This window comes from Grus americana, chromosome 4, assembly GCF_028858705.1.
Source record: "Grus americana isolate bGruAme1 chromosome 4, bGruAme1.mat, whole genome shotgun sequence".
NCBI lineage: Eukaryota > Metazoa > Chordata > Aves > Gruiformes > Gruidae > Grus > Grus americana.
The window spans coordinates 79191851-79218142 of record NC_072855.1 but is presented as its reverse complement, the minus strand read 5'-3'; the positions used below and the strand labels follow the sequence as shown (position 1 = coordinate 79218142).

At 45.5% G+C, this 26292-nt stretch overlaps 1 protein-coding gene across 2 annotated transcripts in view; it reads right to left on the bottom strand.

The window, feature by feature from the left end:
• Nucleotides 1-22518, bottom strand: part of ARSJ (arylsulfatase family member J) — a 43277-nt gene extending 20759 nt beyond the window's left edge. Inside the window, exons 1-2 of one of the 2 annotated variants that reach the window (XM_054824830.1) lie at nt 22105-22518; nt 21625-22010 (exon numbers count right to left, since the gene is read on the bottom strand). In XM_054824830.1, the coding sequence (XP_054680805.1) occupies nt 21625-22001 (377 nt within the window). In that variant the 5' untranslated portion in view covers nt 22002-22010; nt 22105-22518. Of the gene's footprint in view, nt 1-21624 lie in introns of both variants that reach the window. The other variant, XM_054824829.1, reaches the window with a different exon arrangement.
• Between the last annotated feature and the right edge of the window lie 3774 nt (nt 22519-26292).

Below are 26292 nucleotides of genomic sequence, written 5' to 3'. Positions count from 1 at the left end.
AAAAAAAAAAAAATTCTCATTTCTCATTCCCTCCTTGGATCTGCAATTTCCAAGGTGTGTTAATGAGACAGGAAAAATGAAACAGAACAATAATCTCACAATGTTAAAAACTTCAAGTGCATAACTATTACGGAGCTCTTGATTAGCCTATAGATGGAAAAGAAAGATTTAAATTAGCTTGCTGAGCAAGTGGGATCACGTGGAGCATGCTATACCTTTCAATAAAGCCCCCAAATGCATCTACGCAATTTCGTGCTCTCACCAGAAAGAATGATTTCTCCCACTCACTCCCTCAGGAAGGCACTTACGAAATTCCACTTCTCCAGACTCAATAACTCCTACTTCAACATTCTTCCCAATTATGGCCATATTTTCAGCTGCTTGTTTAAAAAAAAAAAGCATTTGATAGCCTTTTATTACCTGCAGATAGTTTATTTTCTAGAAAAGAAACCCCAACAGTGAAACACCTATGCCTGCACACTGCAGTATTCCGTCCTAAAGTAAACTGGCAGCTAAAGAAGCAAAATACGGATTCAGGAAAGGCGGAATCTCTATTGCTTTGACTCAAACTTCCCTCGAGACGTAGGACAAAGGACTCCGACTCTTTAGGGAACAGCAGCGTCCTCTTGAGATCTTGTTCTTTCTACCCTCTCTCAGAGGTTGCCCACCCCAGAGGAAATTCGCCTTGGCCCTCACAGAAACCTAGCTTCAATGAGAGTTTAAGCCAATACCCCAGACCGTGGTCCGAGTTGGCAAAGCCAAAATTACGTTCCCTTTTGCTCCCTCCGGCACCTCTGACTTCGGAAAGGGGACAGATTTGAGCAAGGTAAAAGTATCTCAAGCCACATGGCCAAGCTGAAATCAATTTGCCCATCACAGTTCTTCATTTATCAAACCAGGCTAATAATCCAGTTCTCCTCCTCTCACAGCGTTGTGAAGCCAGCCTCAGCCAACCTCATCCGTGCCTTGAAAGCTGCGGGAAATCCTTTGACAGAAGCGGCCATGGAGGGCCAAAGCTTTAAGACCGAAGTAGCTGCAGTTTCCATGGTTCAGTGACTTTCTCCAAAGTCTGTGATGACAATTACAGATACTGGATTTCTCGTCCTTTATCCCTCTGAAAATGGCTTTCAAAAATTGCTAGGGTGAGTTCCAGGGTGGGAGCGTAGGCTACAGCAAAGAAGGGCAGAAAGAGGGGGAAAGTCAAGCCCATCTTGCCTACTTCTTTCCCTTTTGCCATTCACCCGCGTCGTACCAGGGCTTCTTTTGCCCCGCATGAGCACGGGCAGCACGACGGCGGCAGCATGTTCGCCCTCCTAGAAGGAGTTTTGCTCTTGGCTCAGCCGCAGGTTGTCCTCTTGCTTCGCTGGTTCATGCGTTATCATCCACCTACGCAAATTAAGACATGGCTTCTTTCCTTCCTCGCTTCCTTAAAGACTGAATTGATGAGGTCCAAATTTAGAAGCAAGTGGTATCAGCAAACGCACGCAGCCTGTGAATTTTTTTTATTTTTATTTTTCTTAAAGACTGTGTTCCATACATAGTAAATAGGTTAAATCATCTATTTCGGGGAAGGGAAGCAATCTGTTCCCTCCTGGTCGTGCTTTCTGATGTGCCGATCTCCAGTTGTACCAGGTGAACTCAGAACCCTCAGGTTCTTCACCAGGATCCTCACCCCCAATTTTCAATTTCTTGAACTGAAAATGGGAGGGGACATACAGTTAAGCTGCAGTCAGGTTTTTTGTACGCGTTTCTCTGGTTTTTTGCGTATTACGTGTCTTCAAGTGCCTACCGCTCACCTAAACTGTCTAGGTTTATTTAGGTTTATTTAGATTTATTTAACTAAACAACTAATTTAAGAAAATGCACACTGTTATTTCTAAGCGGTATATCCAATTATAGCTTTAAGGGAATGACATTTTACGTTTAATCAATTATTTCTATTTTATTAAGTCCTATCTTTTTCAGTATTCCATGGCAAAACCGCGCGTGTGTATTAAATAAAATCTTGCGAGTAACGGCTTCGCTGGCTCTTAAATTTAGGTTCATCTAGCTAACATCATCTAGCTAACAAAATAAAATACAGTAATGGAAAAATGATGCTTCCAAAATGCACACCAAATTCTAGGAAGAGTGCAGTCATTAACAAGTAAGAAAATTAGTAAATCATCTAAACCACCGCTCCGGAGATGGATGAAGTTTTATCTCTGGCCAAGGTCGTTTCCTTCCTTTGTTTCCTGCGTGTACCACGCAAGCGATGGACCCGTGTGCTGGACACGAGCAGCATCCCGCGCTGCATCTCTGGCTCTTGACTGGCTTTTTAAGGCTGTCCCGAGCAGTCATGGCGAGCGTAGAAAATGTAGATGTCTCCTATATGATTGTATATCACTTTTTCCCCCCCCTTCTTTCTGCAGGGACAGAGAGGACGTTGCCACGACAGGAGGTGGCGTGGGCTGAGCACGTTGTGTTCCTAGTCGCGGGCATCGCTTGCTCGGTACAGTGGGAACGCAGAGGAAAACGCGAAGCACGTTTTCCCGCAGGAGTTACCTACGTTGACTCAGCGCAAGCCATACACCCAGCACAGGGGTGGGAGATGAAGTACAGTCACTGGTTGTCTTTGGCAAAAGGAATAAAACACACCAAAAAAAAAAAAAAATTGAAAAATTACAATTTTGAACCCCAAGAATCACTAAAATAAGTCCTTGTTTATCCTGCTTTATGTTTTAACAGTCAACATTTCTAGAGTTCATTTCCATGTGATCTCTTTCCTTTGCTAAGGATTCCTAAAAGAAAGGATTGAAATTTATGACGCGAAGTCTGCGGTGTTTGGGCTATTTGCATAAATATTTTAGTATACTTTTAAAGGATGTGAAGTTAAATTTATGCTCTGGGTCTAGTTCATTTAGACTCAGAATTTGAATACTTTCCAATATGAAGTCACCAACTAGTCTGCGCCGGACCACTGTAAACCTGGAGTATTTCCATTCGTGTCAATGCAACTGATGTCAAGTTATTAATTGTGAAGGGCGGCGTATTTTGACGCATTGGAGGTTTTGGGGCGAGACAAATTGACTGCAATTAAAGCATGGTTGTTAAAGCCCAAACTGCTGAAAGATTTCTTTGAAAAGAAAACTATGCAGGAGAAGATTTTTTAGGTTGGATCAGTGTACTCTAGACAGACGCACTTTCTGTATGGCATTAGCAGCTGATAAGCCCAAAGCAGACGGCGGAGGGGAAATATTTTAATTCCATTCCTGCCTGGCCAGCGTTGTACCAGCACCAACTGTTTCAGACACTTTCGCAGCGTGGTAATATTTGCAAGTGTTTCCTTCAAAAACGTGCAGCATTTAATTCCAAGTACGCAGGACTGTTTTGACACAACTTATCAACTGCTACCAAACAGAGCAGATTCAGACCACGCTTGTTCCACTTGCTGAATTCAAAATTTCCCACATGCAAGCCAAGGGAATTAGGCTAGACAAGGATGGGGTTTTTTGTACCTTTTTTTTTTTTTTTTAAAGCCAACTACTATGGCTGTGTACGTTTGTTGCCAGAAGATTCAAAGTTCAAGTGAGGCAGCAAATTTATTTTCCATAGGAGAACGGTGGTAGAGAAAATAAAAAACTTTTATGTCTCCCTTGCTAATCTTTTTCTAGATAGCAAAACTTTACTTGGCATTCAGTATTCCACTATTTTCCCTTTTAAATTGGATGCAAGACAGTTCTGTTAAAAACTACTTCCAATTATGTACGCGATCATTTGGTATCAATCATTTTAAAACTAGAACTCCTCTGCCATAATTTTCATTTGGATGAAGATTCTCAATACAGTAGTTACACTTTACAAAAATTAGGTCAGGCGATAGACTAAGGCGGCCAACAGACATCTATTCTACAGACCGTTCTATCGTCACTGCAGGAAAACGACAGCGTTTCTTTTTAGGAGTAATGTATTTTTCAGCATGGAAGTTTTTCTGCTAGGAAGCCTTTTTAAAAGACTGGGTACTTTCATAGCTCTTATTATTTTGAATAGTGAATGTTTAAAATCGTCAGTGCTCTCTTCTGAAAATTATGAGTAAGACTGACTTTTTACTAAGTTACAGTACTGTGCACAGAATCTGGCCAATTCACAAGGACGTCTTATTAACGTTAAAAGAAAAAAAGACAACAAAACCTGCTGATGTACAAAAAGCAGGAGTCCCTGGCCGAGCGACAGACATCGCCCTCTCCGGTAACACGAGTTTAAATGAAGAAACTGACAATTTCAATTTTTTGTGATATAATCTTGGATGGTTTCAATCTAGTAAGGGAATATTTTCTCCTACCTTCATCATCATAATCCCTGGTTTTTCGGAGAGGAAGAGAAGAAACTCTTACACACAATTAAGAACACGCATGGTTTATTCCCGAAACCAAAATCTAATTCGCTGATAATAAGGGGCAATTCCATTTTGCTGGACATGATTCAAAAGAAAATAAAGGTCATATTTCTAATAAAAACAGGTATTAGCTATAGTAGAGGAAACACCTGGAGCATGCCTGATTGGTCATCTCTAATCTTTAAAAACCTAATGAGGCCCCAACAGTAATTTCGTAGAAAAAACGTCCTTGCTGTTAAACACCATATGTCTACTTCAAAAGACCTGAAAGCTTCAAAAGGTCTTTTAAGAAAATGCCTTCATACGTCAATGTCCCTTAATTCATTAAATTGGTCTTTCCTCAGCAGAGGAACAAAGTAATGAGAATATTAAAGAGTACAAGTCTACTTGTATCGTTGAATACCGGAGCTGTACCTGCATATTAGCTCTCTGGCCCTGCATACGGTTTACGATCACCTTGATCTCCACTACAGACAATTTTTTTGTGAAGAAATATACTCAAGCAACTTTACCTTGAAGGCCTACGAGCCGCAAGGCTCAGCCCCACCTATGGAGAAATTACGGCCTGTAAAAGAGAAATCCTTCCTTGCTCGCTATGGGAAGCGCACAACTGAGATTCAAACCAGGACACCCGCGTCTCCCGGCTTGTCCCAGCCTCGTCCTGCCAGCTTCAGCACACCACCACGGCTACCGAGAAGGTGACTCGTTTTGGTGAAGTGGTCACCTCATTTCTTCAGAGAAGTACAGAAACAAATAAAGATTGAACAATCGAGCTATTCCTATTTAATTTAATACCTGCAGATGACATCCAGTAATCCTCTAGCATAGCAGGATGCATTGACAACGGCATGGTCCATTTGACGTTGTAATGCCAAAACCCGAGATAATTATTCTGTTTGATGAACCAGAAACACAGAGAAGGGAGAGCAGAAACACTTCAAAAGGAAAACAAACGCCCAAGAGTCCAAAAGCCCAAGGCTGAAACGCCTGTATGATTTCCTTAACTAATCCTAAAAATCTGTTTAGCAAATTCAGTTTCAAATTCTAAATGAAGAATTTGGAATAAATATATTTAAGCTACAGCGTTTTTCATTCTTAACGTACACCTGTGAAGAATAAGTAAAAGCAATTGGGTTCATTGCATTTATAGTGATTATTTTCACATGGGTTAGGAATAAATTTGTAAGGTGAAATTTATACGGACTAAATTTCGTTACCTGTGCAGAGCGTGAATTTGCACTAGCAGAACTTCTGCGTTGCCCTTTGGAGAGGAGAGTTCAAATTCAAAGTGAACTTGAGCTACAGGAATAGCCTGAACTAAACAGAAGCCAATTCACTTAGAACAACTGCAAAGGAGCGCTTTTGGGTAGGAATAATCGGCTGCACAAACTTACGTTCTCGCAGAAGAAAAAAAGATCTGGGGCTTACTGATAACGTGAAGGTGAGTCAGCGATGACTTGATGTTGCGGAAAAAAGCATCATCTTACTGGGACGTATAAAAGTGATTGGTTAAGTAAAACGTATGATGTCCTGGTTAAAAAAAAAAGCCCCAAACAAACAAAAAAACACCCCCCAAACCCCAAATAAAACAGCTGACAAAGGTTTTTTCAGGTCTGTTAGAGGAAAAGGAAATGCATTTTCTTCATGTGCAAACATTCAGAGAGGGGACATACCTCAACCTTGGCCATGATCTTGTTTGGTTTGGGGTGGCCCGAGCGGACTTTGACCTGCACTGCGCCAGAACGTGGGTGTTCTAACGGGAACAAAGCCATAAGGATGATCATCTCGGTTTAATTTGCAGATCACAGCTTAACTGGTAAAAATAGTACAAGATCTGTTGTTCTTGTGACGTTTCCTACCCATCAGCAGTGGGGGGGGGGGGGGAAGAGTCATACGCTCTTTGATATACAGATGCTTTGGCCAGATTTTCTGCTGAGGTATATCCATGCCAGTGGAGGAGCTGATGTACTGCCTTCCAATTACTCAACAGCAAAAATATTGTAGAAACTTTAGGATTTAAAACAAAATATCGTGGCAGTACTGGTCAAACTTCAACTGGAACAGTGCGTCCTGTTCTGGGTGTCACTTTTCATGACAAACAGGCCCAAGTATAAAAAGTCCAGAGGAGAACGTTAAGAGTCATCAGAGGTATATAAACCGAGGATTATGTGGAACGATGGAAAGAACTGATTTTACTCGGGCTGGAGAAGGGAAGAGCAGAGACATGATAACAGACTTCAGACGTCTAGGAGATTTATCGCCTTTTTGTGGCAAAGTTAGTTCTTCACTTGGGAACTGTCAAGAGATCGTAGGCTTAAACTGCAGCAAGAAAGATGGGAGTTAGACAATTTAACAGCTGTGTAACTGAAATTATAGCTAGGACTGCCTGGGGAGAGCGTGGAAATCTTTGCTGAAGGTTTTCAGGAACAAGCTATTCCCATATACTTTAATAATATTTTTGTTACAGTTTCCTAAAGTAGGATGGACGAGGTAATTTATTAAGATTTCTTAAATCCCCGTTTTCTAGAGGTGTCTGCATGCATGCAGAGCAGCGAATGCCAGTTTGTCCTCGCCATTCCTAACCCACCAGAAGCAAGCCAGCTTCAGTCCAGGAGCCGTAAAGAAAACCATCCAGAGAGCCGGGGCTGTGCCGAAGCCAGTCGAGTCCAGCTGCGATCCTGTTAAACACAGCCCACTCTGTGCCGAGCAGCAACAGCGACCGGACCCGCAGAGAACAGCTGAGAAAAAACAGCCCGAGCAGCACAGCCTTAAATTTCTTCCTTCAGCACAAAGACGGCGAGTTCCTCCCCGTTACCGGGACACCGGCAGCGCCTGCGGGAGCCGGGTCCGGCAAAGCCCGGCATCGCGCAGAAGGGCTGAGCCCAGCTGTAAAAAAAAATATCTGCTTTTCTGAAATCACCTTGTCGTCGGGTCGGATTGCAAAGCCAAGTGTAACACATCTCCCTCCGCTGCTAAGACAAGCTGGCAGGAGCAGAGAACTAAATTCCAGGACTCGTAGTAAATCAGTGAAGCACAGCTTGGTTTGAATCAGCAATGGTGAACTTAAAAGGTGAATGATCTTGCCTATATATCATATCGCTTCACATATCGTAGCATGTCATATCTGATTAGAAACCCCTGAGCTGTTTCCAAGTGCCTTAGGTTTGTTTTCTTTTCAAACATTCTCAGGATCAGCACACCCTTTGTGAAGTTCCGTCTTCTCCCTGTTAGTATCACCTTTTCGTTTCAAAATACTATGCTGATAGCAAGCTACGGGGTAAAAATCAAGTATTTATGAGAGAATGTCCTTGGACAGCAGGCTTTGAAACTGCTTTAAGATATTTTTCAGAACTGCAAGGAGTATTAACTATGATACTCCTTAAAGTGTATTTACTACTGCGATCAACTATAATTAACCCAGCCTCAAAATACTCCGATAAGGCAAGTATAGATGTTCTTACCTTACAAATACAAAAGCTGCAGGCGTGCATGCCGGTAACAGATTAACACGAACATAAACCCCGATTGTGCCCAAAAGACACGTCAAGCTTGCCATTCAGATGAAAAACACCTGAAAGATTAGAGAACTAAAGGACAGGGTGATACGATTCTGTCTTGTGGAGAAGACTTGGTTTGGCTGCCCCTTAGTGCCAGAGACGGGAGAAGGAGGGAAATGAAGGAAATGGGTTTCAGTCCGGGCAGCCGAATCGATTGGCCTTGGAAGCTGACAGAAGACTCCAAAAGGACAACCTGGTGGTTCCAGGAAAGCCTGGAAGATGTTTGGGAGGTTGCAAAGGTTCACAACTGATTCCGGAACAACCCGGAAGGCTCAGATGTTCTTGGGGGATAGTGTGGAAAAGGCCAAAGAGGCATCCTGAAGGATGGGAGGGAGGACCACCGCCACCACGGACAGGATCATTTGCTGTGCTTCTCCCCTAGAAGGAGAGGAGATCACAGAAGGAATGGACAACTGGGTCAAGTTAATAAACGCCGATTAAATTTCGGAAACCTCCCCCTGCTCCAAACTTGTAACAGCGACGTCGTAAGAAGGTTCATCGATGCAGAAGTGCAAAGTGAAGCTGGGACAAGTTATGCTGCCTACGGCCATAAAGGCAACCCAAGAGAAGATTTAGACCAGGACAGACGTGGTAATCCTTGTAGTAGGCTCTAGCTACTATCCCACTTCTGCCCAGCCCCAGTAAATAACCCTGCCATTGTCCTTCCTGGAAGGACTTTATCCAGCAGAGCTCTGCTGGATACGGCTCCTCGTTTGGGATTTATTCCTCTAGCTGTCAGAAAGCACACACGGTAAGGCTCCAAGAATTTTATTCAGCACATTTTACACACAGGAGGAGCAGTCATATACTTTAAGCACGTAACTAAGGTGGTTCGAGTCACCTCCTCAGAGATGTCCATTTATCTCCACTGACTCTCTCTATATATATACACACACAGACACACACACACGAGTGGCTATAAAGGGTCCCAGCTTTGGTGCTTTCATTTGCACGTAAGCTAGACGCCAGGAGTAGGGTATGTGTAATGGCTTGATTACTCCCTAAAGGGTGAACTTGCACAAAAAACCTGCTTTTCCTGGTGCCAGCCGTATTATTTTTAACCATCGCTGTTTTGCTTACACAAAACTTTGCATTATGGATACCAAAGTTAACGTTCGGCACGAACACGTGAATTTGAAAACATTCAAAATGTTTGTGGGTTTTTTGTTTTCCATTCGTATGTTCCATATAATAATTCAAATCAACGATTCCAACACAGGAAGTTATTCTTAATTTACAATTACTATCAACCTAACTGCATTCAGTGTTAATTTGAAAAAAAAAAAAAAACAAACAAACCCCCTCTTCTCCCAGAAGCGTCCCTACCACCATGCCTACGCTACTCTCATTTTCTGCAACATGCCTACATCACAAGAGAAACACAAACCAGGAAACAGCTTTCTCCTGGTTCAGAGGGAAGGCAGAGGGATTCTTCACCATTCTTCCTCTTACGTGATAGGTGCCTCCACCCTACAAGGAGGGCTTCCAGACACACGGACCTGGGCAAACGGTCCCAAGGTCAGAAAGCAAAATCTTTGTCATCTCACTGCTTACTTTCTTTTGTTTCTTCTGTATGGACTTCTGACCCTAAATACATTTATTATGAGGATCAATCGTTTTCTAAGGAGCAGAAATGCTCCCCAAGCCCCTTCCAAAACCCAACTATGACATGAAATCATTTCACACAGAAATGCGTTATTCTGATATTTTTTTTTCTTTTAAGATGTCTCAGGCTGTGACTTGTTTACTAAAAAAAAAAAACCCAACAAAACCAAAGCAAAATAGCCCACAATCTTAATTTTGCCTTACCTAAGCTGACTCACCATGGTTAATGGTAGCAAAATATATGTTTTTGTTACTGAAGTGAGCAGGTATGACTCAGTTACACAGGGGGAGCACGTTGAATAATAAAGCGCCAAGATGACATGACAGTTTTTCAGATTTCAAAGCGCTGCAAGGACTTGCACAGAAAAGCTACGTCCATACAAACCAACCCATTAAATCAGCTCACTGGTAAAGATCATGCCTAGTTAACGAATGCAGCGTAGGAGACAACAGCTAGAATTCAGACTATTAAACTCCAGTGCACTTCAAGGTCCCATTTAGTAGCAGCAGGCAGAGTATCAAAAGGATGCTGAGTAAAACTCCTAGTAACGACTCAGATAAGAGCCCTGAGGTTAGCGGAGAAGACATCAACACGCTACTTCAGCTACGTTTCCCCAGTGGAAAACAGCCGATGTTTTTGCATGGCAGAAATATAACGTACTGTACGGAAAGCCCTGAGCTCAAAGCAAGGAGAAGCGTTTCTACTGGAAATGTCCATGAAAATATTGGACTTCTCCAAGTGGAGGCTGAAAAGCTTGCTGCTGCTGGGCTCCACTCCGCCGTCAACCCAACCCTGGCCAGATTCGTTCTGCAAAGCCGCATCGCCACCGGAAAAAACAGCCCCAAAATCTCAAATTGGTGCAAGGAACACGAAAACAGAAGCCGGTAACGATGGAAACCCAATATCTAAACCACGTGGTTGTCTCGCGCGGCAAAAACTTACAAAACATTGAAATCGGAGAACCTTAAAGCTCCGAGAGATGCTACGTGCAGTTTCACCGTGGGAAGCACATCACTGCCAGAGGTTATAAAACGAAATCTGTGACAGAGTAAAGACTCAGCAGGGCTCTAACAGTGCCAAACAGCATTACCTAAGCTCTTAATCATCACATAAGACTGCACCACTGACAGCGTATATACCTCGCGCCACCCAGATGGCCAAACATCCTTCAGTTTATCACAGAGGCTCATTCTTTTTCATCTTAAACGAAGCCTTAAAGGTTTTGCAACGTAAGCGGGCCAAAATGGTAGAGTTACAAAATTAAGAACCAAGGAAATGTTATCTTCCTTCTGCACTGTACGCAGGGTCGAATTCTCATCTTCCTACTAAAATGAATCCCGTGTCGCAACAGCGGCAACAACGAAGTTAAGAAGAAAGGCGACAGAAATCAATCTCACCAGTTGTATAGCCGCTTCAGTGAAGGACACACCTGACACGTATAAGTCTGCCTTTCCGTACTCTCTGTACTATCGATACTTTCTATACTCTCTATACTATCTCTCCATAGATCTGGTGGAAGTACAGGCGACTGTTCAGAATTTGAGATGCAATGCTGAATTCAGTGGTGTTATATTCTTACCAGTACGCTGCGTTCTTAACGAAACAAGACTTTAATAGGGCTGTAATTACGACGACTCAGGAGAGCGAGCGTTCAGACTGGTTAAGGTGGCCAGAAACCAATGGGCGAACACTCCAAACACTTTATTTTTTGCCTTGAGTACTTCTGCAGGGGGAGAAACAACACTGAAGTTGCTCCTTCCTCTCCTTCCACCAGGAATTTTATTGTGACAAATTAGAACCAGAAAATAATAATTTAAGTTGGAAGCGACTCGCGGAGGTCCTTTGGCCCAAGCCCCTGTAAAAGCGGGGCTGATCCCAAGCTAAACCCGGATGCTCAGGGCACTCTCCAGCTGACTTTAAATATCCCCAAGAATGCAAACGGCACGACTTCCCCGAGCAGCCTGATCTAGCCTTGATGCAACCTGTGCCCATTGCCTTTCTTCCTTTCCCTGGGCACCTCCGAAAGAAAAATCAGAAGGAATTTGAAATGATGCCAATGAGTACAAAAATCAAAAAACTCCGCCGTAAGAGAAATCAGCAGACGTACTAGAACAGCTTTCTCTGAAGTCTCTTGAAAACAGGACCATGGTAACAGGTAAGGAAGGAGCTGCCACTGTGCTGTGGTTGTTAACGAATTCACTAAACTAATTTCATCAGTTGGCCCTTAAAAAAGAAAAAGAAAAAACCCCACCCACCTATTTTGAAGAGATGAATGGAAATATGAAAAAGTTCACGAAACAGTTTTCCTAACTTTACTAAAATTGATAACCTGGTAAAGCTAGGGAATTCCCTAACGACAGTCTAGTTTCCAGTTTCTTCAATACTTTGCAATATTCTCTTATTTCTAGGAGGAAACAAACAATATAAGAGAGTTTATAAAGTCAGTGTGTCCCTGCTGTGCAATACGAGTTGGCGGGAGGCCCAATTAGACAACCCCCAGAGGTGCCCTCAAACCCAATTTCTATGGTTCTGTGGACTACACCACACGACAACGAAAACTAAGTACATAAAATGTGATGGTAAGTGTTGCTTTGACAAAGTTTATTAAATTCAGAGAGGTGCAATTTGTGAGGTAAGAGCGTATCCATTAGAGTACATTTAGTCTAAAGATGCTACACTGCTTCCCCCTACCCCAAGACTAATTTTCTCCACTCCCTCCAGCTTCACATTTTCCTCAAACTGTAACGTTTCATCAAATTTGTAATTTTCTCGTTCTTCGAAACGGAAGGGAACTCATTTCTTATGAGAGTTTATTATCACAGAGATTGCCTCTGCGCTACTACCTTGGTACCCACTTATGTTCTATAAATGTTAAGAAAAAGTACATAATGTTATCTCATCATGGTATAATATTCTCTATCAGGGAAGAAACTCTTAAAAATGAAGAGAAAGACGGACCGAATCTGAAAACGGGCACAAAAGATTTATCTAGAGAACAGCTAACAGTCTGATAAATGAATGTACTGGAATTAAAACGTACTCCAAAAAGCTGAATTAATATTTCAATTTTTTTTTTTACAGTAAAAACAAAAGCAAAATAAAAGCCAGAGCAATTTAGTTAGAATCCTGCATTTCTCTATAATCACATTAAAACGTCATCAAGAAATAAGGACACTGTTCTGCTTTTAGTGCTAAATATTGGGTATTTTTAATTATTAGAAGAAACGCGTTTGATTCTTTTGACTATTTTAATGTTCAACAATGGGAAATTTTGGGGTTCCGCTGTCCATCCTGGAAACCGCCCGCATGCCGTCACTCCGTGCCGCAACGCAGCAAACGCTTCAGAGGAAGAGAACTTGATAGCAGGACTAAACCGTACGTTGAAATAGCTTTATCACGTGGATCGAGGCACGAAACGGTAGTCGGACCACGCGAGGGGTACGACGGAAGCTGGAAAGGGGTAACCTGGCAAGGCGCGTTGCAAAGTCTGCCCTTCACTTCGCGTCGCCAGCAAACTGAGACGGTGGGGTTCAGCCCTGATTCCGCCGACCTGCGGACGATTGTGACTCTGAACACGGTAAGATTTGCAGGACCTCCTTCTGTGCTGCTTGCAAGGCGGTTTAAAGCTTCCAAAGACCGGGATAACCACTTCCATGCTTACGCTTCTAAATCTTAATGACCAAACACATTTTCACGACTTATTATACGCCTTTCAAAGGAGGCATTGGGCTGCTTTTTCCTCCAACACACGGGATGGGAACGGCCGTTTGGCATCTCAGGTGTAAACCACGATTAGCTCCGTGCTCTTCCTCGCCTTCCTCCCTCCAGGTCGTACGCTTGCTGGTGCCGCTGGTTCGGCAGCCTTCCCCCTTCCTCCCACGGACGAGATGCCGTTCGTCTACGGACCACGACCAACCACCTACAATGACTACGTGCCGTGCCGTCACGGCACACGTCTTCGTTAACCAGGCGTTTAAGCGTGAGAACAGTAAGATATAGCTCTGGTTCCTATACGTTGATTTTCTGGCTCCCTAGGTTAAAATGAAGGCTCTGGGGCCACAGCACACGTACGATATTAATAGCGCCTACTTTAATGCTTCTTATCCAATACGTACTCTTCATACATGCATTGGGGAAGATACTTTTTAATATGCTTCAAATACGAAATTGCTTCATTATCCCAGACTTGTTTTCTAACTCGAGCAATGTTTCTCCACCCCCCACCCCCCCCCCCAACCTGGAGCTTGATACTCTGGTGATAACAGCCTGAATTAATAAGCAGGTGATAGCTGACATGCTAATTAACATATTACAATTGCAGTTGAACTAGAATCACGAAACACGTTTCACTTATTTCTTATTACAAGCCAACAGGTACAGTAAAAGTTCCCTATTTAAATTTTTTCAATTTCATCACAGGCCACAAAAAGTCAAAAGCTATTTTAGTCAAACCTCAGTGGTTAAAACATCTCTTACATTGATATATTTTAAATTTGTTACCCATTAGTGCTATCTTGATTTCCTTCTGAACTCTTTCAGCCTACCGATTTACATTTACAGAGACAAGCTGAGGTCACCAGCCAGATCTACCGGCTTTTAAGTAAAGAAACTAATTAATTGGGCAGCTATTCTCAAAAGACAACTGATACAGAGAAAGCAAACACATCCTACAGAGGATCGCTCGCACAGGCGCAAATCTTCGTTTACCTTCTACTGTTTATATTAATCTAATGAATTAAGGCTGGTGAAGTTACCTCACGCATTCTTCAGCACACATTCCAAAACGAAGCACGCGAACTTCAGGATAGAAAATCTGACTATGAATCAATACAAAACCAGGCAAAAAATACAAGGGAAATAGGAAATCTCCAAAGATTTACGGCAGAATTCATGAGAAAGTGCCAGCTCCTCGCACTGCAAGAAACCGCGCTAGCCTGGAGCAGAACCTGAAAAAAGCGGCGGGAAGTGTCACGCACCAAAGAGGCGTTTGCTCACGTGTGTCAAACGATACTCGACATTAACATTTTAGAGTTTTAATGGAAATCACCAGATTCCACAACAAATTATAAACTTTTCGTATTTAAAAACAAATCAATTCACGCCAATTACTACAACACAAGAAAAAATAAATAAATCTAACTCCCCCAAATTTGAAATGGATTATTGTATTAGTTTGTCAAAAAGAAAAAAAATATCAAAAGATAACCACAAGTTCCATTAATCTAATGGCTTAGTTTTTATCCACTCATCTTTCTCGACGTATGCTTATACTTTTCATTTATCATATTTTATTGTGATTTTTATTTGCCCGTGCATATATTAATGAAATATTACTCCAAGGATATGAAATATTATGCTAAGAATGTCCTCAATTCTATGAGGACTGCTTTGCTAGGCACACATCATGGGAACAACAACAAAAAAAAAAAAAAAGAAAAAGAAAAAGGCACATTTTAAATGGATCCAAGAACGATCAAGCATTTTATGAGTTTAAAGATCTCCACTACCTTCAAACAACATTGTATTCATGTGCGCAGAGGCCTCGCTTCAACAAAACAAATACAAAATTGATTTAAAACCAAAAGTGCAGAACAACTCAAACCAGCACTAAGATACAGGCACTTATGGAAACAACCCCCTGGGTCTGACAGTGTCACCGCCAGAAGCGGCACAAAGAGAAGAAGAGAGTAGAGAGATCTTTCCCTTCTTCTGACCTTCAGCTCATAGACCTGGCAAATCTGTCTATGAAGTGTGAAGTAGTTTAATGAAAACGTGAATTTAATTTGTCCAAATGTTAAGTCCCATCTAACTCGGTTGTCTTGGTCTAAATCCTTTGACATGAAAGTAATTATTTATTTGTTCTCTGTGTATGCGTATACATATATATATACATGGACAATAGCATCGTCACTGAAAGACATAACAAGAACACGGAAAAAGATAGCTCAACGTCTTTGGCAGCAGTCCCACAAATTGTCCTGAAAGAAGTCAGCAGAAATAAATAATTACATACTGCAAGAGTTATGAAGGCCCGGGGGGAAAAAAGCCTTGAAAATTTTCAGAGAAAATGAGGATACGGAAAACAGGAATTTCTAGGAGAAAACTGAACTGAAACTCTTGCACAGGCTATTTTCTCTCAGAATGAACGCTGAAATAATTTCTAGTGTTTAAAAATACTTTATGAACGCTCTCCTTCAAAACGCCTTCTGTAGTTAATATGTACTTGAAACGAGCCACAGATGAATACGAGCTGGAAGAGAAGCCATCCAGTTGAACCCTTTTCCCCAAGACAGATTCAACTACATTATGTCATTCCTGACATATTTGTCTTGTCTGTTCCTAACGACTGCCAATGAGGAAAGTCAGCAGTTTCCCAAAGCCAGCTATTCCAGTGTTTCACAATCTTTAGCACTTGAGAGCTTTCCCTGTTAGCTAACCTGAAGTTTTTTCTCTGCTCCAGGAAGCCCCTCGTTCCTTGTACCATCCATCACGACACAGGAAACGTGTTGTGCCCTTTCTCTTAAAATACCGAGGACTTACCACGTCCCCTCTCATTTTTCTCTTCTTTAGACTAAACAACTCCATTTCTTCCCACCCCTTCTCCGCGGTTATCTTTCCGAGATATCTGATCACCCTTATCTGGACACCATCCAATTTTGCGCATTGCTCTTGGAGAGCGATGCCCAAGTTTGGGCACGAGTTCTCCAGCCGTGGAGCAGCAGGGCTGCTTCACATAGCTTCACGTATCTACTAGGCTCCCCCGTTCACACAAACTGGTACGGCGTTTGCCTTTTTTGTAACAGCACAACACTGCTGACCTTATATTCCATACGAGTCACTATAATTCCGGCTCCTTTTCTAAAGAAATGCTGTCTAAGCAGTTGTTCACCATCCTCTGCTTGTACAGTTATCCCCGCTTCAGCGTAGTATCTCCTATTTATCACTAACGACTTTAATTCCGCTTTCTTTCAGATTATTTCTCTGATTTGTCAAAATGATTTTCAATATCACTGCAGTCCTTTCTATCTTAGTGGCATACTTCATCAGAACTTTTTATTTCATCAGCCCGGTTCTTAATGGACCCACTGATCAGAATTAAACTCGGGACCGATGACTGCCAAGTCTCTTTACTTCAGCGCAGATAAAGTATCAGGCCATCTCTCCAAACTTACGGCTGATATTCTGCAGTCCTTCATAGTTTGTTAACTACAAAATAAGGAATACGTATAACGGAGCATTACATACATTTCCCAGTATTTATTCTCTAGTCTAACCGATTTCTGCTGAATACGCGTTGTAACATGAGATTTCTCTTTGTGCAACTAGATTCCTCATCTTAAACTTATGGGTGCGTGCGGGGAGGTGGACTGCGAGCGCGGAGTCCTCCCCCTTCTCCATCACAAGCGACCGTGACCTCCTTCGGAGGAGGGCTGGTGAGACGTTGCCATTGCTAACGGTGAACTACGTATTGCTGCACAGGGATGCCTACGAGAGAATACATACTAACTAGTTGTATGTATTTATAAATGTGTAATATTTCTGTAATTAGAGATACTTACATTAAAATAACACTTTGATTGTGCCTTCTAATTATACAATCTATTTCTGTCTGCTTTGGATGAGCAAATTCTCAATATTTCATTTTATCCCGGGGCGGGGTGGGGGGGGAAGGATTTATTTCGCCAGACCTTCAACATTTCTCAACATCTTCCATCTCCGCATTCCACCCATCATGCAAAGATCATTCCTGAGATTAGCGTTGGGCTTCCGTGATTGATAAGCGTTCACTGTAAAAGGGAGTTCAGATTCCTCAGTGATCTCCAACCCTAGCTGCACACTGCTTTCTACAGAGAGAGATCCCTACTCTTGCGAGGGTCAGGAACCTTCCTGCGGCCCAAAGGGATTCCAGTGCACATAAGGGTCCCGAGGTTACAAGTCTAATGGTCAGCAGAAAACTGCCCACATAACGCCAAAAAAAAGTTTATGGCATATTATGTCTAGATTTCTTCTCATCAGTCAGCCTTATTTCTCAAATTCCTGTGCTAAATTAAGTTTTGCTCCAGCAACTCCAGCCACGCTGCATAATACCCTCTGCAGAATTGGGTCAGCTACCCCAGGAGATGTACGTCTAAGCTTATAGTCCTTGTGTCTCACCAGCTCAAAGGAATACTCCTCCTTTAAGTCATCATCTTTCAAAATTTCATAAAATACGCTGGGAAACTGTCCACACGCTGACCACGCTTCAGTAATTCTTCATTTATAAAGGAGAGGACTCTTCATGATAATGTAACTTAACAAATTACCTAAATAAGCAATACCGCATGTGACATAAGAAATCCATCTCGTATTCTCTACCTCATCTCAATCCACTCTCGCACACAAGGGAAACTTCACGCACAAATAATCTTAGACGTTCTTAGTACGGTACGTGACCTGTATTGTCCCATAAATCAAGACCTTCTTAAACCTTACTACCAAACTGGTCTGCCAGCTAATTAATGCAATGAAAAGCCACCCAACAGATACAACGGGCAGCTCTGTAAATGCCCGGCCAGCCAGCACAGCATCCTTGTGCCTTCTTAACTCCTCTTCTTAGGGGGAAAAAACGCAAAGTCTGAGCCACTCTCTTTTATGTTCTTCTGTGTAAACGACAAAAACGTACACAACAGAAACGTGTTTGGTTTTCCTTCCTTTCACGGATGAGTTAAAAAGCAGCCTTTTAGATTAGCTGTGTTCTGTTCCACATCCACGTCTCTCTATCTCCAGCGTGGCTGATGGACGCACGCACGCGAGTTCCTAACTCGTGTCTGTGTAAGACAGGTTTCGCCTCAGCACTAGCTTAAAGCTAGGTATCCCGAGCTATTCTGCTTAAATTTAGTTTATTGAGGCATGCCTATTACTTTCAAGGAAAAAAACCAACAAAAAAACCATACTGTATCGCGCAATACAGTTGGTCTGGAAAACAACTTACGCTCATTCACATCCTTTGGGAGGAAAAAACCAAAAAAACCCCCAGCCAAACATGCCTACAATTTATCAGCAGGTCAGTAACCTCCTGAGTACATGCAGGCCACTGCCCTGCTCAAACCAGCACAAAGCAACACCAGGGACGAGCCTCCAAAAAAAAAAAAAAAAAACCAAACAAACCCAAACCCCACTGATTACCAAACATTTCAATCCAGCTGTAGGAGCTGAGGCAGAAGCTGCAGCGGTCCCAGGAGCAGCAGAAGCCAGAGCAAACTCTCTCTCTCCCCCAGGTCCCTTCTGGGATCGCAGCTGTACGGCTGCGGAGCACGGGACGAGCCGCTTCCCGAGAGCCGCCGTGCCTTGCCTTGCCTTGCCTTGCCTCTTGCCTTGCCTCCCCGCGTTGGCCCCAGCGCAGCTGGCTGGCCGAGCACATCACACGTGGCGTTCAGCCCGCTGGCTCACGCTTTCCTGCTCTGTTCCCAAGATTCAGCTCAGCTGCAACCCCTTCCCCACACCCATAAATAAAGCCCGAAATAAAAAAAAGCTGTGGAAGCCTGCCTTGCTATTAGCCTAAAAGTGATAGCTTTTGGTGGGGAACGAGGTAATACTGGGGGAAAGCAAGAGAGCAAAGTAGGCTCAAGCGCAGGACGTGAGAAAGCAAGCAGAGCTAATTCTACCTCTTCCTTTAACGTGTCGCTTCCGACCTCCTTCCCCGCGCTCCTCCACCTCACCAGCGTAGGACAGCTACCGAAAGAAGGGTCTCTTTACTAGCGCGAGCCTTAGAGGGGCTGTCTGGAGACCTGCGAAGAATCTGGAGCATTCAAAGCCTCTAACTTCCACTTGGCAACGCGAGTCAGTGCTCCCTAGCGAGTCTGGTTTACACAAGTCCCCCTGTTCTTCACAGATCCATCGGGTAACGTTCGGAACGTGTTACGCACGGTACGCGTGCGGCACGGAGCATCCGGGTGATCCTTCGGTGGACCAGCAGGCTTTTAGCCTTGAACCACCGCGTTTTGGAATTCAAGAAATAACAGCACTTCTCCCGGACTAGAAGCTTCTGAGTCCTGGCATTTTAATTAAGGTGCCTCTACTAAGAAAGCATGAAAAGCAGTTATCACTAGCGTTTATCTTCAGCCGGGATGGGTAACAGCGTCCTCTGCATCTGCCTGGCTAATACTCTGCCCCAGCCCATTAACCCCTCACCATTCCCTCCCTTATTTCCCAGTCACGCGAGGCAGTTTTCTCTCTGCTGCTCCTTTTCCCAAAGTAGGACAACATGAAAAAATGTTCTTAGGGTTTTAGACCAGCAGACTAAGAAAATAAAAACGAAGTATAAGCAAATTTCTTTTTTCCTATAAAAGGTTCCAAAACCAAAGCAGGCAGATTTGCAGAGCCATTTCCGCCCGAGGAGCCGATGAGAAGAGCAGGGTTCCTCAGAACCCGGCTTACTATTAGGATATATTTATGCACAAACTGCCGCACATTTAACGAAGGATTAAAATACTTAAACTGAGTTGCTGTTATTCTTTACTTTTATTCTTTTTCACGTTTAGACCACCTCTGCAGTCTCCCAGAGCCAAAGCAGCACCCTGGATGCCCTGGAACCCCGTCGTCCCATTCCTGCAGCCGCCGCGTGAGTCATTGTTGTGCAGCGCGGCGTTCCCTTTGTAAAGCGCTGGTTCCCAAACCACCGTCCTCAGAAAGCTGGCCGGCTACGCGCTGCTGGCGCAGGTCCTCGCTTCCAACTGCTGCGCGGCTCTCCAGACAACCAAGACGCATTAAACGCTATCCCGACGCACGTTGCCCTTGTAAGCCGTTCCTTTAGTTGCCGCAGGGCAACTACGTGCTTGCCAATGAGCGAGTAGGTGTCTCGAAGTAACTTCTCTCCTAATGCGCGCTCCACGTAAAGAGGGAAAAAAAGGAAAAAAAAAAAAAACCCACCCAGCCCCCCCACGCGTGGGGAAGTCTTGCTCTAGATAATGTGTCAGCTCTCCATGCAAATCTCCCTGGTCCAGCAAGTAGGCTGGGAACTAGGCCCAGACTAGGAATTATCCCCAGCTCTGCCGTATGGAGATGCAAGACACCAGGCCAGTTGCTTGTTTTATTTACACATGTGTTTCTTTTACCAGCAATATTAGCATTGCCTTATTCCTGTTTATACTGAAGGGAAGGAGAAAATAAACTAAGTAACTTTTTTCCTCTCGTTTTGTTTTGCTCTCTTAAGAGTTCGCTGTTCCTGTCAAAGTGAGTTAAGCTAAACAGAACCAAGGTGGTTTTGTTCCAGGGTGAACGTGTCCACGCTTGGAGTTACCTGGGAACCGTTCCTACAGTTCAAACGCGTCACCCCAACCTTTAATCCTTATTAACCTTCCCGCGTAGGAAGACCCTTAGGTCGGGCAATGGGTTATTTACTTAACAGACCCCAATAAAGCACGATGTACCAGAGATGCCAAGGTACGCGATGCCAACCCACCGCTTTTTTCCATTTTGATGAGGCACCTATTTTAGCGGCTTAAGAAAAAAAAGTTTCTAACCGCTTGCAAAGCGGCAACCGCATCACGACAAGAGCGATCTTGCGGCTCAGGGGATCCTGAAAGAGAGTCCGGATTCCCTGCTCCCGTCCCCGCGTGCCGCACCGGGGAATCATCTCACAACTTCAGTATCACCCTCGGAGAGAACTCGCGTGGAGCCAGCGAGACCCGCGATCCGACGCGCCGGCTGCAACGACCGCGCCGGGGGAAACGTAACGCTTTCAGTTCCCTGCCTGCAAAGCTCTTCCTCCCATAAGTCACACAGAACACCTAAGCTGACGGCTTCCCAGTAACGGCAGCATCGCTTGACTGCTAGCACGTATGTTAGTAACGCAGCAAATGTAAATGTGCTATAGGGGTGGCTCGCGGTGCTGAACCCTTATTGGCTCACCAGCGCGAGCTTTTATTTCGCTATTTCAAACACAGTCGAAAGTCCGTTTATGTTCACGGTTTTTGAGTGAATCAGAGAGGCACCTCTCTGCCTAGAGGATAAAACAGAGGCGTACCTAGCCAGGTTCGACCCGTGCTCTTTTCGACAGGACAGTGTTTAAGCCGGCGAGGTGAATGATGAAGTAGTAGTAAACTTACTTTCCAGTGATAAATTGGCTTCTGGATGGTGTGCACATAGGCTGAACATAATAGTTCTCCAGTTTAACCCCTTCAGCAGCTAGCTTGTCCAGAGTGGGCGTCCTGATCTCGGATCCGTGGTACCCTACGTCTCTGAATCCCTGATCGTCAGCCAGGATGAAGATGATGTGAGGCTGCGAGCTGGGGCCGCCGGCCCCCGGCTCCTCTCCCGGCCCGGTCCTCGTCGCCTCCGTCTCTCCGGGGCCGAGCCCGAGGCTGTCCCAGGACAGGTAGCCGTAGGTGAGGAGGCTCAGGACCGAGAGGCCGGCCAGCACCCCCACGGCCAGCATTTTCCCCTTGCAGAGGCGGTGAGGCCAGCGACACCCACCGCGGGCCATTCACCCCGGCTGGAGCAAGAGCGAGACGGAAGAAAAAAATAATAATAAAAAGAAAAAAAAACCAACCCCAAAACAACAACAAAAACCCCCCAAACCAACAAACCGAAAGGCTCTCCGAGGCGGGGGCAGGGACCGGCAGGGGTCCGGCCGGGCGGGGGAGCGGAGCCCGGCTCACGGCAGCCACCGCCGACTTCAACAACTTCGGCCGCTGCCGCGGGAGGGGCGGCGGGGGCCGCGCTGCCCGGGGCTGGCGCTGGAGCCGGGGCTGGTGCCGGTGCCGGCCGGGTGGGCAGGGCCCCGCCGGGGGTCACAGCATCCTCGGCCCGCCTCCGGCCCGGCGCCGGGGCGCCGCTGCCTGCCTGCCCGTCCCGGGGCCGGTGCCCATGGCGGGCCGAGTCAGGGCGCCCCGGCGCAGCGCCGCCGCGGCCAGCGGGCCGGGCCGGGCCGGGGCTGGACGGGCCGGGCCGGGCCGGGCCGGGCCGCCTCCCCCGCGCCCCTCCGCGCACACCGGCCGCCCGGCGCCCTCCGCCCGCCCCCTCCGGCGCTGCCGGGCCGCTCCCTCCCCTCCCCGCCCCTCTTCTCCTCTCCCCTCCCCCCCCCCGACGGCGGCTCCCGGCGTACGGCCCCGCTGGGGGTGGGGGGGACAGGGGGACCCCGGGAAGCAGCCGGAGCCCCGCTCCCCCCTGCCCGCCCCCTCTGCAAGCCCATCTCCTGCCTGCGCCTTCCCCCCGGCAACTTCTTTCTTCCCTCCCCTCCCCTCCCCTCCCCTCCCCTCCCGGCCTCTCCTCCTCTCTCCCCTCTCCCCGCACCCCCTCCCCTTCCCCGCCCGCCCAGCAGCCCCCGCTCGGATGCCGCTGCTCCCCCCGCTGCTCCCCGCGGTTCGGAGGTGAACACCCCCCCCCCCCCCAATCGCCCCGGGGCAGCGCCTGCTGTCATCCCCCCCCCCCAGGGCAGCCCTTTCCTCCGGAGAGCCGCACGTCTCCTTCCCAAAGCTAGGTGGTCGTTTTGGCCTCCCTCCACCCCCCCCCCCCCCGAAATCTCGATTGTTTTCAGTGTTTCTGAAATCGCCACAAACATCTGGAAGGTATGAATGTACCGGATTTGTTTTCAGCCACAAACCGGTCCCCAAATCCCAAACCTTCCAATTCTGGTAAGGTTGTGGCAAATGCGAGGAATGCGCCTTTTCAAAGTACTATCATTTTTTAAAAATTTGGGTTAAAGTATGAATGTGCTGCAGCTGCAAAATACAACTTCACCCCAGCCCTGAAAGACACTGAAGCAAGCAGAAACTAACGTTCATGCATGATTAGGCTAAACTGAAGTCAATGTGCAGGTTTGACCTGTCTGGCGTGACTCATCAAGACAGGAACAACTTTTACTCAAACTAGATTTTATAAAGCATTAACTCTTGAGCAGCCGCTCGGACCCAGCGGTACCCCTCCTCCTCGTTTCTGAAGAGCTGACGGATCCCAGTACTAAAAGTACAGTAGACTCTTAAAAAGTTTGCTCTGCCCCCCTCCTCCCCCCGCCCCCAGCTCTGAATAATTCCGCCTCAAACAGCCTTCTGTAGAACACAGGAATATTTTTGGATGGGGAGGGAGCAGGGGAGGCTTCTTTTCTCAGGGAGCACAGCTCTTCGCACAGCATGGGCTTCGCTCGGGCGCTGCGTCAAAAACCAAATCAGCTGGGGTAGCTTCTCTGATGAAAAGTTCCTAACGCCTGCACTCTCGTATCAGAACAGAAGAGGTGGCGTGACAATGGTTCCCAGAATTAATATTTTTCTCCCAGGTACACCTTCCAATGGACGCTTCGAAGAAGTTTCCATGCGCTAAATGGATGGAGCGGATGCAAGAAGCGGCTTCGAAGCTGATAGCCATAGCGCGTGCGGGTTAGATGTCAAATGTTGGCTTACACGCTTCCGTTACCTTCAGTAACAATGTCTAATGCAAGCGGCTGCATTTTGCCTGCCTGGATGTCCGCACAAACGTAATTCGGTTTGTAACAGCACTCGGTGTCCTTGTTCAGGAGAGAAAAAAAATAATAAAGTAATATTGGCTTGAGGGAACTTTAATTTGGGTCAAATCTAACTGATTTTGTGCAACCTAATGTGAACAGAAATGTCCCCGCTCTAAAATTTCCACTGAAAAAGAGCTATTCAGAAAAAACCTAAGCCTTGTGCTGCAGTTTCTAATGCTACAGCAGGGAGAACGTGGAAATAAAAGTGGATTTAGTGGTTCTCATGTGCTACCTGAGGCCTTGTCCACACTGGGAAGCCATACTGATAAAATTACGTCTGCATTGTAAAGCCTACAAACTTTAACTCCTGAGGCAGAACATCTTCTGAAATCAGAGGAACTTTACAGCACATTAACTCAAGCTCTTTTCCAAGAAAAAAAAACCCAAAACAAACAAATAAAATAAAACCACAACTCGAAAACCCTCCAAAGCCTTAAACTGAAGAAACCCTTAAATTTTCACATGCTGAAATGGCATTCCCTTTAAAAAAATTCTCTATTCAAATTTTTTACTCCTGCTTTCCCCCCACATTTACGAGACCAAAAGAATGTATATAGAAACCTAAAACTACAAATGGCAAATTGGATTAGTAATGCTATTGTGCCTTTAACCCATCTACTGCAAAATGGCAAACGAGGGACGATGTCCTTTTAACGTAAGCTGCAATAGCACCGTGGGCGCAGACAAACATTGGAGCATCACGCTAAATAGCTGAGCAAATCTATCCGCGTTTCCTAGCAGTTAAATACATTTTTCATTAATTCTTTTGCTTGTTTTGAAAATATCAGACACCGGCTACGACAGTACGCTTGTTAGATAACCCATGCGTTATGATATCCACGTATATGGTTAGTTACAGATAACTGTACGATTCTGCTTCTGTAATCAAAATATTTCCAATGCATCCAAAACACTCAGGTTGGCAGGAGGCTGGCTAAAGGGGATCATTCCCGACTCGGGGAGCAGAACTACAGAATCATCGAAAAGACAGTTTGGAATTAAGATTGTTTGAATAGCGGGGGGGGGGGAAATGTATATATCTATCTCTCATTCCGCAGATGCATCAGAGTTTACCTCCCTAAAGAGCACAGCTATTAGCAGACAGCAGGAGAACGCAGCCTTCGATTTTCCGGCGCGGTGCCCCGTTAGCCATACCAAACCCTGTCAGTCACCACCCAGCTGCAGCTGAAAACATCGAGGGCAATCTCTGTCAGACATCTGTAAACTTGGCTTGCTTGCTTTATGGGCCTGACCAAAACTCAAAACTTCCCTTTTTTTCTTTTTTTTTCTCCCCCCCCCTTTTGTAAAAACAAAAAGTAGGCTTCTGTCAGCAAAACACTCTGCTGACCTTCAAGTACAGAGGCCTGGGAAGATAACGTGCAATGAATAATCCACTTAAGAAAATAAACCGTCGCAAGCGTGGTTCCTGCAGCCCGCTCGGGATGCTCGGTGAGAGGACCAGGAGAGTTGTGAAAGCCGGAGGAAGCGGCTTTCCCTCGGGGAAACCAAACGCAGAACCTCCGTAGGCAGTTAAACGTGAGCGCCGTGAACATGCTCGTTCAAATACGCAGTAGTTAAAATTGCATTTATTATACCATTAGGCAAGGATATATTTTTAGTACAGTCTCTGCGCGCGTTGGGACCGTAAAATTAACTCAATTAAAGGTGTGCAGAGAGGGTGGCTTTGGGTGAAGGCTCGCCGGCAGTTACCTTCAGGCGCAGAAGGGGCTGTTACACGTGCCCGGTTCTTCTCCTCTCAGGCCAGGCTGACACCTCACCTTTCCGTTTCAGAGCCACGCGTGTTTGGCACACAAACGTAAGCCCGAGAAGATAGCGGCTTTCTAAAGCTCAGTGCAACTGAAGAATTAAAGGAGACCGTCCCTTCCAAGCCGACGAGGACAGAGAGCAAAGAGTCGGCCCTGGCGCGGGCAGCAGAGCGTGAGCCGGGTCGGAGGAGGCTCCGTCGGAAGCCTGGCATCTGGGAGGTGCGACTCGGAGGGATGTCCCTGAGTCACGGCTCCGCTCCCATTCCCTCCACGCCACCAAGCCGCTCGCTGCTGCACTGGGCTCAGGTTCAGGGAACGGAGAATCTAAACAGGGTGTGGTTTTTGGGGTTTTTTTTGGGGGGAACCCCTGTTTTAAAATGAGACACACCTTGGAGGATGCAGATAAAAATGTTTTCCAAAAGGGATGATAACATGCGTTATATTTTCCTTCTCTGCCGTGACCAGCCCTGTCTGCCAAGCTGCTTCAGAAATGAGATGCTCCTGCTCCC